This window comes from Anomaloglossus baeobatrachus, chromosome 1 (assembly GCF_048569485.1).
Source record: "Anomaloglossus baeobatrachus isolate aAnoBae1 chromosome 1, aAnoBae1.hap1, whole genome shotgun sequence".
NCBI classification, from domain to species: domain Eukaryota; kingdom Metazoa; phylum Chordata; class Amphibia; order Anura; family Aromobatidae; genus Anomaloglossus; species Anomaloglossus baeobatrachus.
Window position 1 is genome coordinate 266555691 of NC_134353.1, and position 16170 is coordinate 266571860.

Genomic DNA, 16170 nt, shown 5'->3' on the forward strand with positions numbered 1-16170 from the left:
AGAAGCGCTGATGCTCAGGAGCAATTGGTACGTGGAGATAAGCATCCTGATATCGATCGATGCTAGGAAATCTCCTTGGGACATTGAGGCGATGACGGAGCGGAGGGATTCCATCCGGAACCGCCTGGTCCTTACGTGTTTGTTGAGCAGTTTTAGGTCCAAAACAGGACAGAAGGACCTGTCCTTCTTTGGAACCACAAACAGGTTGGAGTAGAACCGTGACCCTGTTGCTGAAGAGGAACCGGGACCACCACTCCTTCTGCCTTCAGAATGCCCACCGCCTGCAGCAGAGCCTTGGCTCGCTCGGGAGGCGGAGATGTTCTGAAGAATCGAGTCGGAGGACGAGAGATGAACTCTATCCTGTAACCGTGAGACAAAATGTCTCTCACCCAACGGTCTTTTACTTGTGGCAGCCAGGTGTCGCAAAAGCGGGAGAGCCTGCCACCGACCGAGGATGCGGTGTGAGGAGGCCGTAAGTCATGAGGAAGCCGCCTTGGTAGCGGCGCCTCCGGCGGTCTTTTTAGGGTGATTTAGACCGCTACGCGTCGGAGTTCCTCTGATCCTTCTGAGGCCTTTTGGACGAGGAGAATTGGACCTGCCTGCGCCCCGCAAGGACCGAAACCTCGACTGTCCCCTCCTCTGTTGGGGTATGATCGGTTTAGCCTGAGGAAAGGATGTAGCCTTTCCCTTGGATTGTTTGATGATTTCATCCAGTCGCTCACCAAACAAGCGGTCGCCAGAGAATGGCAAACTGGTTAGGCACTTTTTTGGAAGCAGAATCTGCCTTCCATTCCCACAACCACAAGGCTCTGCGTATTACCACTGAATTGTCGGACGCAACCGCCTTCCGGCTCGCCGAGTCCAGGACAGCATTAATGGCGTATGACGCAAACGCTGACGTTTGAGACGTTAAAGACGCAGCCTGCGACGCAGACATACGTGTGACTGCCTCAATTTGCGCTTGAGCCGCTGAGACCGCTTGGAGCGCCCAGACGGCTGCGAAAGCTGGAGCAAAGACACGGCAATAGCTTCATAGATGGATTTCAACCAGAGCTCCATCTGTCTGTCAGTGGCATCTTTGAGTGAAGCCATATCTTCCACTGCAACTAAGGATTTAGCCGCTGGAGATAGGAGGTCCACATTGGAACACTGAACCCAGCCCTTGACAACGTCAAAGGGGAAGAGATAACGTGTATCCTTAAGGCGTTTTGAAAAAACGATATCTGGACAAGCCTGGTGGTTCTGGACTGCCTCCCTGAAGTCAGAGTGATCCAGAAAGCGGACTCAATGTACGCTTGGGGAACCTGAAACGGAACTTCTCCTGCTGAGAAGCTGACTCCTCAGGTGTAGGAGCTGAGGGAGAAATAACCAACATATGATTGATGGACGCCGTAAGATCGTTCACTACGTTGTCACAATCAGGTGTATCCAGGTAGAGAACGTTCTCAGGATCAGAATCCTGATCAGATACCTCCGCCTTATCATAGAGAGAGTCCCCATGCTGAGACCCTGAATGATGCGGTGACGTCGAGGGATGCTCCCAGCGAGGTCGCTTAGGGGGTCTGGGACAGCGGTCCGAGTCAGACCCCTCACCCTGGGATCCCTGAGACACTCCAGGAGCACCTTGTTGTACCAACTGGGGGGGGGGGACCAGGGGCAATGAATCAACAGAGCCCATGGTCTGAGGGACCGGTCTGGACTGCAAGGCTTCTAGTATGTTAGCCATAGTCTCAGAAAGTCTGAAGTAAATACTGCAAACTCCGTCCCCATCACCTGGACCATTAGCAGAGACTCCGGCTGAGTAAGTTCCACAAGGGCCGTGCATTGCATACAATTGGGGTCCGTGGAACCTGCCGGCAGTATAGCCGTACATGCTGTACAGGCTGCATAGAAAAACCTGTGCTTCTGCACCCTTGTTTTTCACAGACGATATGCTGTTATCTCCCCCGAACCATCAAGGAGGGTATATAGCCAAAATACAAAAGTGCGACCGAACAGTGCAATGTATAGCGTACAAGCATATATCTATATGTGCATTTCGGCACTAGTGGGGTCAGCACCACAGGTGCTGCTTACCGCCCGGTCACAGCGGTTGTGTGACCACCAGAATCCCTGCCAGGGTCTTCCCAAACTTGTCTCTTTTCTCAGTCACAGAAAAAACTGACATGAATGGCTGCCCCAGAAAGTGCGGGAATCCGGTTTCACACTGTGTACAGTGAGAGGGGTGGAGTATGCAAAGCATGCTCCATCTCTCAGCGCTGCCCTGCTGTGCAGCGTCACGCCCTTACCCTGACTGGCAGGCCAGTGGGCGGTAACGAAGTGAGAGTAGGCCGCAAAAGCCGGGGACTAGAGTGATAAGCGCGGCCCGGCATATAAGCTCTGGTCGGCGCGGAAGTCCCCGGCGCACCACAAGTCCCAGCCGCGCCTGGGATAAAAATGGCAGCGGCGGTTAGCGCGGCAGTCCCTCAATACTCTAACACACCCAGCACGCTGTAGTGTGCGATGGCACCAGTGCGGGCAGCGCCGCCATCCCTGGCGCACTAACACACCCAGCAGTGCTGCCGTGTGTCTGTGCGCGGTCCCCTTATGGGGACACAGAGTACCTCAACGTAGCAGGGCCATGTCCCTGAGGATACTCAGCTCCATGTCCAGCAGATTCCCAGGGGCTGTGGATGGAGCACGGCCTCAGTGCCTGGAGACCGATTAGATCCCACTTCACCCAGAGCCCTAAGGGGATGGGGAAGGAAAGCAGCATGTGGGCTCCAGCCTCCGTACCCGCAATGGGTACCTCAACCTTAACAAACACCGCCGACAAAAGTGGGGTGAGAAGGGAGCATGCTGGGGGCCCTAGTATGGGCCCTCTTTTCTTCCATCCGACATAGTCAGCAGCTGCTGCTGACTAAACAGTGGAGCTATGCGTGGATGTCTGACCTCCTTCGCACAAAGCATGAAAACTGAGGAGCCCGTGATCCCACGGGGGGTGTATAGGCAGAAGGGGAGGGGCCTTACACTTTTAAGTGTAATACTTTGTGTGGCCTCCGGAGGCAGTAGCTATACACCCAATTGTCTGGGTCTCCCAATAGAGCGACAAAGAAATGGAATTTTCTCAAGAAAATTCCGCAGGTATTCAAAGATTACCGCACCCGCGGTAAAAAACCACGGCAAACCGCATGGGTTTGCTGCGGTTTTACCGCGGTATTGCCGCGTGCGGGTTGGGATGTGCTTTATTGCATTCAATGCAATAAAGCACATTGAAGAAGAAAAAAAAAAAAAGTAATTTCATTCTGAGATAGTAGATAGATAAAAAGACAGAAGAATAGATAGAGGGATAGATAGATAGATAGAGGGATAGATAGATAGATAGAGGGATAGATAGAGGGATAGATAGATAAATAGATAGATAGAGGACAGATCGCTGCATTTCCCACGGTCGGCAGTGAGTTCACATTACCGGCCGTGGGAAATGACCGGTAATTACCTCTGCTGTCTCGCAGCGAGACAGCAGAGGTAATTCAGCACTGTGTGTCAGTCGCGGCTGGATATAAGCAGGCAGGACCTGTGGATTACGCCGGAGCTTTGTTTCGGGAGGGGTTAATAAAATGGTGAACGAGGCTTGTTTGTTTTATTTAAAATAAAGGATTTTTCTGTGTGTTTTATTCACTTTACTTACGGGTTGATCATGTCAGCTGTCTCAGACGCTGCCATGATCAAGCCTGGAGTTAATGGCGGCGATCCGCCATCATTAACCCCTTGTATTACCCTGACTGCCACTGCTACACAGCGGCAGGAAGAGCCGGGGACACGCCGGTACTGCCGCATAATGCATGCGACAGTCCCGGGGCAGCGGCGGCTGATATTCTCGGCTGCGGGAGGGGGAGTGAGGCGGGGGACATTAACCCTGCCCCTCTCCCTCCCCAGCCTGAGAATACCGGGCCTCCGCTGTGTGCTTACCTCGGCTGGACGGTAAATATGCAGCGGAGCCCACGTGCTTTGTTTTCTATATTTCCGTTTTCTTTCTATGTGTGTTCTATGTGTCTGTGTTCTATGTCTGTGAGGTTTGTGTGTGTGTGTGTGTGTGTGTGTGATCTGTGTGTGTTTACTCTGCTCCGCTTCCTCTTCCTGTAATGACATCACTTCCCTGCAAAACCGCAGACAAGCGATGTACATTACCGGAGGTAAACCGCGAAATACCGCAGGGAATAACGCAGGAAAACGCAGTGAACCGCACAGAATTTGCTGCCTGCGTTATTCCCTGCAGGATTTCACGATTACATGGCAGTCAATGGAGTGAAATCCCGCAGTGACGTGCGGAAAGAATTGACATGCAATTGTTTTTGCTGCGGGAATCCCGCAGCAAAACATGCAGCTGTCAAATTCCGCCTAGTGCGCACAGGATTTTTGTTTCCCATAGGTTTTGCTGGTGATTCACTGCAGAGATGTTATGAACATTTTCTGCAGCGAAACATGCAGCAAAACCGCAAAAAATCCGCGGCAAAATCCGGTAAGTGCGCACAGGGCCTTAAAGTCTATAAAGTAACTGAATGAACCACAAAAGATACTTTATACTTCAGTTTTCCATTCGAGTTTGATCCATTTTTAACTTGTTAGCAGTCAATGGATAAATAAAATGTGAGACAGTTTGCATGCTTCAGTGAAAATGAGAATACCGCAGGAGGGTAAAGTGGGACGCAATGTATGTAGATATACTGGCTAAAAAGGACGGGAACAGGTCTTCGTATGGTTTCTGTGGGGAAGCTTTGGCTGTCATTGTACCAGCAATGCGTGGCTCTAGGTAGTGTGTCACTACTGCGGGGAGCTCTGAATGTCACTCACAACTATCTTTCGGAGCTGAATGTGGTTCTCAAGTTAAGAAAGGTACGGGAACCAGTGCACTAGAGAGAATAGGAACAGCCCTATTATCTCAGTACCTAAGGCTACTTCCTTCTCTGCCTGCATCAGCTGTGTTATCTTGTGTCCAGGATCCTGGAGCAAGGCGCTATTAGCCGAAACATGTCGGATTTCCTTTGATGTGTCACCCCCCACTGTGATCATGATCTTTGGACTTCTTTAAACGGATTTCAATAAATAGTTTTTAACCTATTGGAGTGCTGAAGACCTTATTCTATATTGCCTAGAAGTGTTCTACCTGAGGGCAGGGCAGCTCCGTGCACCAGCATCGATCCTGACTTTGGACTATTGAAAGGCTGAGCTGAATCTATTTTCCTATTTTTTCTGAACTTTTTGTATCTGTTACAGCAGTTTAAACTAGGTACATTACCTTGAAAAAGTATTCATATCCTGTATACGTTTCCACATTATGTCCAAGTTACTCCCACAAATTAAATGTATTTTATTGGGATTTTATGTGAAATTGCAACACTAAGTAGCAAGTATTTGTGAAGTGTAAAAGGAAATGTTATTGTTTTCTAAATATTTTAAAAATATAAATCTGAAAATGACATGCATTTGTATTCAGCCCCTGTAGCCTGATACCCATAAATAAAATACTGAGTGACCAATTGCCTCCAAAAGTCGCCTATTTGGTAAATTGAGTGCACCTGCGTGTAATTTATTCTCAGTATAACTACAGCTGTTCTGTGAAGGACCCAGAGGTTTGTTTGAGAACATTAAGGATCAAACCGCAGATTGAAAATCAAAGATCACACCAGACAGGACAGGAATAAAGTTTTGCAAAAAAGTAAAGCAGGGTTAAGTAATAAAATATTGCCCAAGCTCTGAACATCTCAAAAAAAAAACAAAAAAAAAACATGGTCACTCTGGAGGAGCGGTAGAGATCCAAAGCTCAGGTGGAAGATTCTGTCTACAGGACAACTTAGTTGTACACTCCTCAAATCTGGCATTTGTGAAAAAGTGGCAAGAAGACACCATTTTTGAAACCCATTCAAAAGAAGTCCCATTTGCAGTTTGCATAAAGCCAAGTAGGGGACGCAGCTAACATGTGGAAAAAGGTGTCTGGTCAGATGAGACTAAAGTAAAACTTTAGCAAAACACTATTGTGTGGCAGAAAACTAACACTGCAAATTGTCATGAAAATACCATTCCCAGAGTCAAGCATGGTGGTGGTAGCATTATGCTGTGGGGATGGTTTTCTTCAACAGAGACGGGGAAGCTGGTCAGAGCTAATAGAAAGAAGGATGGAGGTAAATACAAGGTAATCTTGGAGGAACACATCTTTGAGGCTGCAGAAGACTTGCGACTGGGGCATAGACTCACCTTCAAGCAGAACAATGACCCAAAACATACTACCAGAGATACAATGAAATGGTTTAGAGAAAAAGCATATTCATTTGTTTGAATGGCCCAAGTTCAGACCTAAATCCCATTGAGAATTTGTGGCAAAACTAGAAAATTGCTGATCACAGACGCTCTTCATCAAATCTTACAGTTAGAGTTAGTTTGCATAAAAGAATATGCAAAACTGGTAGGAACATATAAAGACATAGCAGTAACGTCAGTGAAAGGTGATTCTACAAAGTACTGACTCAGGGCGTGCTGCATACAAATGCACGTCACAAAATTTGAGACTTCAGATTTTTAAGATATTAGAAAACCCATGTATCATTTCCTTTATACATCACAAACACTTGCTACTTAGTGTTGGTATGTCACATAAAATCCCAATAAAGTACATTTAATTTTGTGGACGTAAAGTGAAAAAATGTGGAAACATTCAAAAGGAATTGGTACTTTTTCAAGGAACCGTATACTCGTATATTCAGCAAAAGGTGAGGAAAGAACAATGCTTCTGAGCATTCTAATACAGGTAAAATATATCTTTGTACCGTGTTAGGCAGTAGAGATAAAAAAAAGTTTGTTTAAAAGAACTGAGAGTCCTCAGTAGTTGATACTTTTAATGGCTAACTGAAAAGATGGTAATAGCAAGCTTTCAAGACTACTCAGGTCTCTTCATCATGCATGGTATAACACAAAATCTGAAGTCACCTGTTTATACACAACAGGACATAGAATAGTGCAATAAAAAAACAAAAAAAAAAAATAAGTTATGTGAAGCAGAACTATCACTATGGCAAGGGGGCAAACTGTTGTAGCCATAAATATTGCTGCAGTTCAGTGTGAAAGTTTTATTGTCCTCTGAATGGAGGACAATAAAACTTTCACACTGAACTGCAGCAATATTTATGGCTACAACAGTTTGCCCCCTTGCCATAGTGATAGTTCTGCTTCACATAACTTATTTTTTTTTTTGTTTTTTTTATTGCACTATTCTATGTCCTGTTGTGTATAAACAGGTGACTTCAGATTTTGTGTTATACCATGCATGATGAAGAGACCTGAGTAGTCTCGAAAGCTTGCTATTATTACTATCTTTTCAGTTAGCCATTAAAAGGTATCAACTACTGAGGACTCTCAGTTTTTTTAAATAAACTTTTTTTATCTGAGCATTCTAGGGATATTCTTTCATAGAAAGATCATTTCCTTGACTAGTGGTCAAAAATATTAAACTTTTCTGACATCTTTCCAGTTAATAGTCTGTTATTGATCAGTTAAAATGATTGTTCTTCCCATGAAATTAAACACTGATTGTGTTGCTTTGGTTAAAATAATCTGTCTTGATGAACTTTATATATCCATTACATAAGGGGTAGCGGAGGTATTCTTTTACAAACATAGTAGGAATTTGGGTTGAGAATGATAATTTACACTACAAACTATAGTCTTATTTTTCGGAAGTAAACTTAGGAATAAAACAATTTTGGCCCCTTAGACTAACCAGTCTTGTATATGCTCTACACTGTTCATTGTTTAAAATAAAAAGCAAGATGAAATCTATAACGATAATGAAAATACAGAAAATTAAAGTATATTTTATAATTTATGGTAGCGTTTAGCAAAATGCTTATATTTAGCTTTTTCTTGTGGCGTTGGAGATATTTCTGTCTACAACCCACTGACTAAGTCACTATTAATCTGAAACAAATTTGTGCATTGAGTCAAGGTGGTCATTACGCCTGTAATTCTAAGCAAATCATGTTGCTCCGCTCCTTATTTAAAAGTAATTACTATATATAAAACAACTAGCTGAACCTATTAACTTACTGTATGTGTCACAAAATCTGAACTCGATATAACTGTAGTTACTTATTCCACATCTTGCCAACATGGCAGATGAGAAATGTCCACTTTTTTATTACCAAGAATAGAAATAATGTGATTAATGAATATTGTTCATGCAGAAGACACAAAACATGATTAGAAGTGGAAAAAAATATAAATTCAAACGTGAGTGTGATGTCTAAAATGAGTATTCGGAAACAAAGAAATTTTGATGTGATGTATTAGTAGTTTTAAAGCCAGCCTGATTATGACACACAGAAAGCACGCTGAGTGGCTTGGACGGGATGTCTTTGGGGACCAAACAGTAACGGAATATGCGTAGGAGGGATTCGCTAAACTACCATATTACATTTTTTAATGTGCATGTTTAGTGAATGTCTCCCTTTGACAATGAATAGACTTTTTCAAAAGTGTCCGTTGATGATTATGCACATTAGCCAAGATGGAGTCCATTCTGTCCCAATACCTTATTTCCATCAGCTGGGTTGTGGATTACAGTAGATTGGGGCTCCTGAGTAAGAACAGAGAGAAAACAGATCCTATTGGTAAGTACAGTTGAACAGGAAGAAACACACCTATGTAGGAATACTGACAGCAATAGGTACAAGTGCAGAGCTGTCATGGGATGGATGGATCTGTAGACTGTCCCTGGATGAAAAAGAAATCTGCAATGTTACCTATCAGAGCAGCATGCAAAGACCTTATTCAGTACCACTGTGTAGGGGTGAGAGTCTCCAGACATGGGCATAATTAAGTATTGTAGTTTACTAGTATTGTATATTAGTAGTGTTGATGAACATAGTACTGCACATAACCGCTATATTAGGATAATGATGGTTTTGTCAATTTCATATTTATTGGAAGGGTAGAGAACAAAACAGCCTTCTGCCTTTCAATAGAAAAAAACAATTAATGGATAGCTGGCAGCAACCCATATGCGCTCTGTGCTTTGAAAGTTTCAAACACTCCCCTGGCTCCTTTCTGGACCAGTCCAAATCAGAGGGGAGGGGGGATGGGGTATCTCAGAGTAGGCTGTGAGGCTGTGCACTCTATCCTTTAGTAGTCTGAAATATCTCCCTCCCCCCCCCCGCTTTTAGATTCACCTAGCCCATTACAGGAAGGAGTGTTTTAGACTTCCAAAGCACAATATGCGTATTACATACTTGAAGAGGGGACTGGGAATTATGGGAACTGCACCAAAAAGAATAGAAAATAAGGGAACTGGGTATTTTAAAAGAGGACCTGTCACCAGTTTAAGAGTAGCCAGTTCTTGTTTTCTATTATGCCTTTTGTATTAAAAGTATTATTTTTTTTAATCTGCTATATAGCTCTAGAATGAAAGAACACTAAGGAGCAAAAGTGCAAAATAGGGTCTAATCTGGTATAAATGGAACTAAAGAGAAATAGGTAAAGCCAGCTTTTCAAGTTGTGTGACACACAACAAAACAGGCAAATAATAAAGCAGCTAGTGCAGATGAACACGTTCACTGGTCAGTGCAGACAATGCAGAAAAAGGACAGAAGACATGTTCACTCTGCACTGCTGGTGAACACTTTCCAAAGGAAGATCTAAAACACGCCTGTGGAGATACGGTAAGTGGCTGCATTTTAAAGCCATTTCAAGTTTCTTCTTCAGGAACGGAACCACAGTACAAGCTGCTTCTTCAGGAAAGGAACCACAGTACACGCTGCTTCTTCAGGAAAGGAACCACAGTACAAGCTGCTTCTTCAGGAAAGGAACCACAGTACAAGCTGCTTCTTCAGGAAAGGAACCACAGTACAAGCTGCTTCTTCAGGAAAGGAACCACAGTACAAGCTGCTTCTTCAGGAAAGGAACCACAGTACAAGCTGCTTCTTCAGGAAAGGAAACACAAGATGCAGTCGTTCTTCAGGAAAGGAACTACAAGACACGCTCATTCTTCAGGATAGGAACCACAGTACAAGCTGCTTTTTTCAGGAAAGGAACCACAGTACAAGCTGCTTTTTCAGTAAAGGAACCATAGTACAAGCTGCTTTTTCAGAATAGGAAGCACAGTACAAGCTGCTTTTTCAGGAAAGGAAACACAAGATGCACTCGTTCTTCAGGAAAGGAACTACAAGATACGCTCATTCTTCAGGATAGGAACCACAGTACAAGCTGTTTTTTTCAGGAAAGGAACCACAGTACAAGCTGCTTTTTCAGTAAAGGAACCATAGTACAAGCTGCTTTTTCAGAATAGGAACCACAGTACAAGCTGCTTTTTCAGGAAAGGAACCACAGGACGCACTCGTTCTTCAGGAAAGGAACCACAAGACACAATCTTCAGGAAGGGAACCACAGTACAAGCTGATTCTTCAGGAAAGGAACCAAAGTACAAGCTGCTTTTTCAGAATAGGAACCACAGTACAAGCTGCTTTTTCAGGAAAGAAACCACAGTACAAGCAGCTTCTTCAGGAAAGGAACCACAAAACGCACTAGTTCTTCAGGAAAGGAACCACAAGACACACTCGTTCTTCAGGAAAGGAACAAGCTGCATTTTCAGGAAAGGAACCACAGTACAAGCTGCTTCTTCAGGATAGGAATCACAGAACTGTGGTTCCTTTCCTGAAGAAAGCTCAGATAATTGCTTTGAATAAAAAACATATCTCCACTGGTATACCCTGGATTGTCCTTTGGAAAGTCTTCAGCAGTAGTGTGGAGTGAACACATTTTCTATCCTATTTCTATACAGTTCCAGAGATAAGGGCCTTTATATTTAGTGACAGCTCTATTGGTCTTTACCAACGGGGAGTTGGTCACACAATTGTCTTAGGGGCGTTTTAGGCTGATCTCCATTATTACTCGGTGAGCAACATTCCCTTGTAAAGACTATAGAAAATGGCACTAAATAAAAAAAGCCCATATATCTGGAACTGTATAGTGGAGAAAAAAAAAGCAGAATACTCACGGGAGCAGTAGAAAAAAACTGACCTGGTGACAGGTCTACATTAGCTGTGATTATTACGTTAGTGTAATTTTTTTCAATGTTAGAGTGAGGGTTGTTTTAAGACATTTCGGATTAATTGCAGTTTTTAACTATGCGGTGAATATATGTATGTGCCTATAAAGTCCATGCGTGTTCAGTGTGTAGAATACTTTTGGTCCTATCACAAAATATACATGCCTCAGCTATTGTTATGAATTCTGGCAATGCCTTTCATAGAAGAAAAAATTCTGAATAAGGTCATTTTGTGTTTGCTTAGCGATACTTTTGTTAGCTCCCCTGATGTCCATACACAAGGAACAGTGAAGGAAATCCTTAGAACATCAAGTTTATCTATCAAAAGGAGAGCTAGAGGCAACACAAAGTCTACTTACACTGGGACAACACATGCATGTGTCTCAACTCAAGCCAGTAGTATATCTATTACCCACCAATGGTTGGTTACTGGAAAAACACACTACAACACAAGGAACTTCCCCCACAAAACCACAACAAAATGCAACAGTTTCAGGTCTCAAAAAAGCAAACTAAAAACAAAAAACTGGAGAAAAAAAAGGAAAAAATATGTACTAAATTAAGTGATGGGATTGGAAAAATATACCAGAGGTGGGGTAGGATCTTTAGGGCTTGTTATTACGTTGGTTTTGTTGTTTATCTGTGAATATGCAGAAAATAGAAGAAACAAAGAAAAGCCTTAGACTGTTAAGATGCTGAAATTAGAATCACAGAATAGAGTCGACCAGTCAGGATACCAGGAATGAAAAGAGCAGTTACACAATAAAAGGCTTCTACCAAACCATAAATTTGGCTTCTATGATGTGAATATATAATGTATAAAAAAATATCAGAGGATACATAATAATAATAAGAAAAAAAATGTCTTAAAAGTGAAAGCTATATATTTAATAAAAAATGCTAGGCAGCAATACATACAATTAGTAAGCTATACATACAATGAGTTCAGCTCCATCAGAATAAAAAGATATGTGCGATGTTAAGCACAAGAAGGATATATTCCTGGTCTTCAGAGGACTGTACTTGCCATAAATATGGCATTATTCTACCCAGTGCAATTAATACTGTCCTCCGGAATATGGTGTTTTTTTTCTTTTACTCTAGCACCTTATCCATTCCAGAGGTACAGCCTTCTATTCCCTGTATACAAATAACAGTAAGTCTTGTTAAGGTCCAGTCACACTAAGCAACTTACCAGCGATCCCAACAACGATAGGGATCGCTGGTAAGTTGCTAGGAGGTTGCTGGTGAGATGTCACACTGCGACGCTCCAGCGATCCCACCAGCAACCTGACCTGGCAGGGATCGCTGGAGCGTCGCTACACGAGTTGCTGGTGAGCTCACCAGCAACCAGTGACAAGCCCCCAGCGCCGCGTGGAAGATGCTGCGCTTGGTAACTAAGGTAAATATCGGGTAACCAACCCGATATTTACCTTGGTTACCACCGCACGGAGCTACAAGTGCAGAGAGCAGGGAGCAGCGCACACTGAGCGCTGGCTCCTTGCTCTCCTAGTTACAGCACACATCGGGTTAATTACCCGATGTGTGCTGCAGCTAAATGTGCACAGAGCAGGGAGCAGCGCACACTGAGCGCTGGCTCCTTGCTCTCCTAGTTACAGCACACATCGGGTTAATTACCCGATGTGTGCTGCAGCTAAATGTGCACAGAGCAGGGAGCAGCGCACACTGAGCGCTGGCTCCTTGCTCTCCTAGTTACAGCACACATCGGGTTAATTAACCCGATGTGTGCTGCAGCTACATGTGCACAGAGCAGGAGCCGGCACTGACTGAGAGCGGCGGAGGCTGGTAACAAAGGTAAATATCGGGTAACCAGGGACAGGGCTTCTTGGTTACCCGATGTTTACATTGGATACCAGCCTCCGCAGAAGCCGGCTCCTTCTGCCTGCACATTTAGTTGTTGCTGTCTCGCTGTCACACACAGCGATCTGTGCTTCACAGCGGGACAGCAACAACTAAAAAATGGCCCAGGACATTCAGCAACAACCAACGACCTCACAGCAGGGGCCAGGTTGTTGCTGGATGTCACACACAGCAACATCGCTAGCAACGTCACAAAAGTTGTTCGTTAGCAGCGATGTTGCTAGCGATGTTGCTTAGTGTGACGGGGGCTTTAGTCAAGTGTTTGTGATCCTCATCGCTTCTCTGTCTGCAGATTTTTGAAGATAACACTCCTCTGGCCAACAAGACTAGATTTGAATAGAAAGAAGAAGGGCCATATCTTAGGAACAGCCAAGCACAGGAACAAAAACAACGTAATATTCAGGAAAACAGCACCCTTTAGATCATGTAAAGAAATATGTTATTTATGGCAGGCCCTCTTTAAGCGGCCACCCGAGACAATTTCATTTTTTAGCTATGGGTTTAACAACAGGCAGGTAGCAGCTAACTGCCTGTCTGTTCTACATGGTGTCAGCTCAGAGTGGTCACGGACAGTAACTGCCAGCGACTCTGCTGCCCCACATCAACAGAGCAGCCCAGTCGACAGGTTGTGTCTGCCAACATCATGCTGACTGACAGCCAGCTCCACTCAGATACCAGGGAGCTGGCTGTCAATCAGCATGACGTCGGTAGTACTGCCCCGTTTACCCTCACTAAAAACACTTGTACAGTAGGTCCCCTGGAATAAAGCTTCTACACTTGTAAATCCCCTGCAATTACACTTCTACACCTGTAGGTCTTCTAGAATTGTTTCAAGATAAATTGGAAAACCAAGCTCATGTGACATTCTCCATTTCCAAAAAATTGTAATTAGGAGAAATCCTCTACAAATTGAAATTGTAGCAGCATAAACAACTGTTAAGTTTTTTGGTTAGAACATTTGGGCAAGTTGCATTTCACTTTTGAGAACTGATCATCTGTTCCCCTAGACAATTACTAATCAAAATGTCAGGGCCTACAACAATCTAAATATGACTGACTCATTGTAATATGAAGTCTTTTCTATGTAGAGACTGTTGTGGTGCCATATACTGTAGATGTATAGTGATATACAGAGGATGAATTTCACATGACCAGCAAATGACTAACAACTAATGAAATTGTCTCTCCAGGAAAGGAGACAAACTCTAGCGCAGCGCCACCTATTGGAAGTAGCGATCCTAAAAGTCAAAAGTGGATTTTTAACAATCCTTTGCATTTGACTTAGGATTTATGCCAGTTCAGAATCCCAATTTGCAGACACGGTGTTTCGGGGTGCTTGCCCCTCGTCAGTGCAGAGTATGGGGTGTCTGATCTGGCTCATGAGAAAGCTATGTGGGGACCACGGGGGAACACTATTCTCCTTAAGGAGACTTTGCAAGCCAGTCTGGCTGCCAGTAAGGGGACTTATAGCTGCAATGGCCCTCTAATGTACATTACAGCTCAAAAAAAGTCACTTAAGCAGTTGCTCAGTTTAGAAATCACACCTCTACAAGGCCTCTGAGAAAATTCTAAATGATTAATACCAGTTTGCCCAACTTCGGGTCCTCATCTCTAGGCCACACTACAGTGTTTACAAAGATCATCTCATGCTCCAGAAGACTTGGCTTCTGCATTACACATAGCCAATTGATTTGAATATGGACAATATGTAACGCCTAATTGTTCCTGTGGAGGCGCTGCTGCAAATTTGTACATTTTCTTCATAGCTTCCCAAACAGATAACATTTGAGCTTCTGGGGTCCAATCAAGAGAACACTTCATAATGACCTTTTTGTCAAGAAGCCCTATTAAAATATGAGATCATATAAAGTAAATAACTTAAATTACTAAAGAAGAGAAAAAGTATGTTTCATCAGCTTTTTTGTGTGTACGTGTCATACTCGATCAGTCAGAATGTATTTTATTACAGTAACTGTTCTAAGGATATCAACAGAAATTCAGTTACATAAAAATAACATTTTCATTTAGTTTTGGGTTTTATTTTTGGTGTCTAAAACCACAACTTCCCTCATTTTGCAGGAAGCTACTTTTACTAGTATGACATTTATATTAAAAATACTGTCATTACCACATACCTTGTAATTCAACAAGTCAAGCTCTTTTATACGGCTAATCAAACAATTAGGCTGAAACATTATCAAAATTTATTAAGCAACTTATCAGATTTTTATTTAAAATATAAACCAATTGTCAGGGTCTCAATGGTAACAGACGTGTGCATTGGTGACAAACTGTAGGGACAATTCTTTCACTGTCACAGATGTGATCATAGAGAGAAGTTAAATGAAATCTGTCAGCAGGTACTACCTCATTTTAGATCAGCAACATTTTTAGATTTAGCCATGTAGCAGAGCTGGGACAGCTGCCCGCTCACACCAGGCTCTTATATTACTGTAAAATGACAGTCAGGTTTCAATGAGAGGAGGAAGAATGCCAGACTGCTATGCCTGTGATATTGTAGTCTGGGCAATGAGAAATCCTGCTGTGTACTGAGGGTTAAACAAACCTGAGCAACAGATCAGACCTTGACAACAAAGGCATCCCTGAATTAAATGTTTTAACCCTTGCAACATGCAGTCTTCAGATTACATAGCAAAAACATACTGGCAGATTCACTTTAAAGCATTTTGTACCTTGGTGTATCAGGGCGATAATGCATCAAAGATTCTTGTTCAAATACTCTGAGAAGATTCAGGGTGCACGAGTACAGACAAAAGATGGGGTGATGATCACACATCAGGCATAGGCTGCTTTCACACTTCCGTCTTTGTATCAGTGACAATCCGTTTTGTGACTGATGTAATGGATCCATTAGAGATTTTGGTACAACTGATGGAACGGATCCGTTAAAAAAACGGATCGTTGTAGCAGTTTGTACCTGGCAAAGAATCCAGTTGTGGCCGCGGGTAACTTGAGTGATGTCACCGCTGACAGCACGACTCACTTCAGTTGCTCCGTGGAGCTCACAGCAAGCGGCGGTGCTCTACGGCCACTCCTGTCAGCTTCCGATGTAGCAGAGCTGAAAGTGTCGTGGGACCTCGTGTGGATGACTTCGGACCTGGAGGGGTAGTTGGGGATTACTAAAGTGGTGAAAGAGGGTGTCTCTGTCTTTTATTTCAAATAAAGGATTTTTTGGTGTTTGTGTTAATTTACTT

General features: G+C 43.4%; 1 protein-coding gene across 13 annotated transcripts in view; it reads right to left on the reverse strand.

Annotated features, from left to right (window-relative positions):
- The window catches only part of CAMK2D (calcium/calmodulin dependent protein kinase II delta), a 288538-nt gene that overhangs the window by 41835 nt on the left and 230533 nt on the right, over nt 1–16170 (reverse strand). For 6 of the 13 annotated variants that reach the window (XM_075349930.1, XM_075349911.1, XM_075349921.1 and 3 more), the window contains exons 14-15: nt 11661–11714; nt 8564–8608 (exon numbers count right to left, since the gene is read on the reverse strand). The exons of 2 other annotated variants lie outside the window; for them this stretch is intronic. In XM_075349930.1, the coding sequence (XP_075206045.1) occupies nt 8564–8608; nt 11661–11714 (99 nt within the window). The remainder of the gene's footprint in view (nt 1–8563; nt 8609–11660; nt 11715–16170) is intronic. 5 more of the 13 variants (XM_075349962.1, XM_075349947.1, XM_075349956.1 and 2 more) reach the window with 1 other exon arrangement.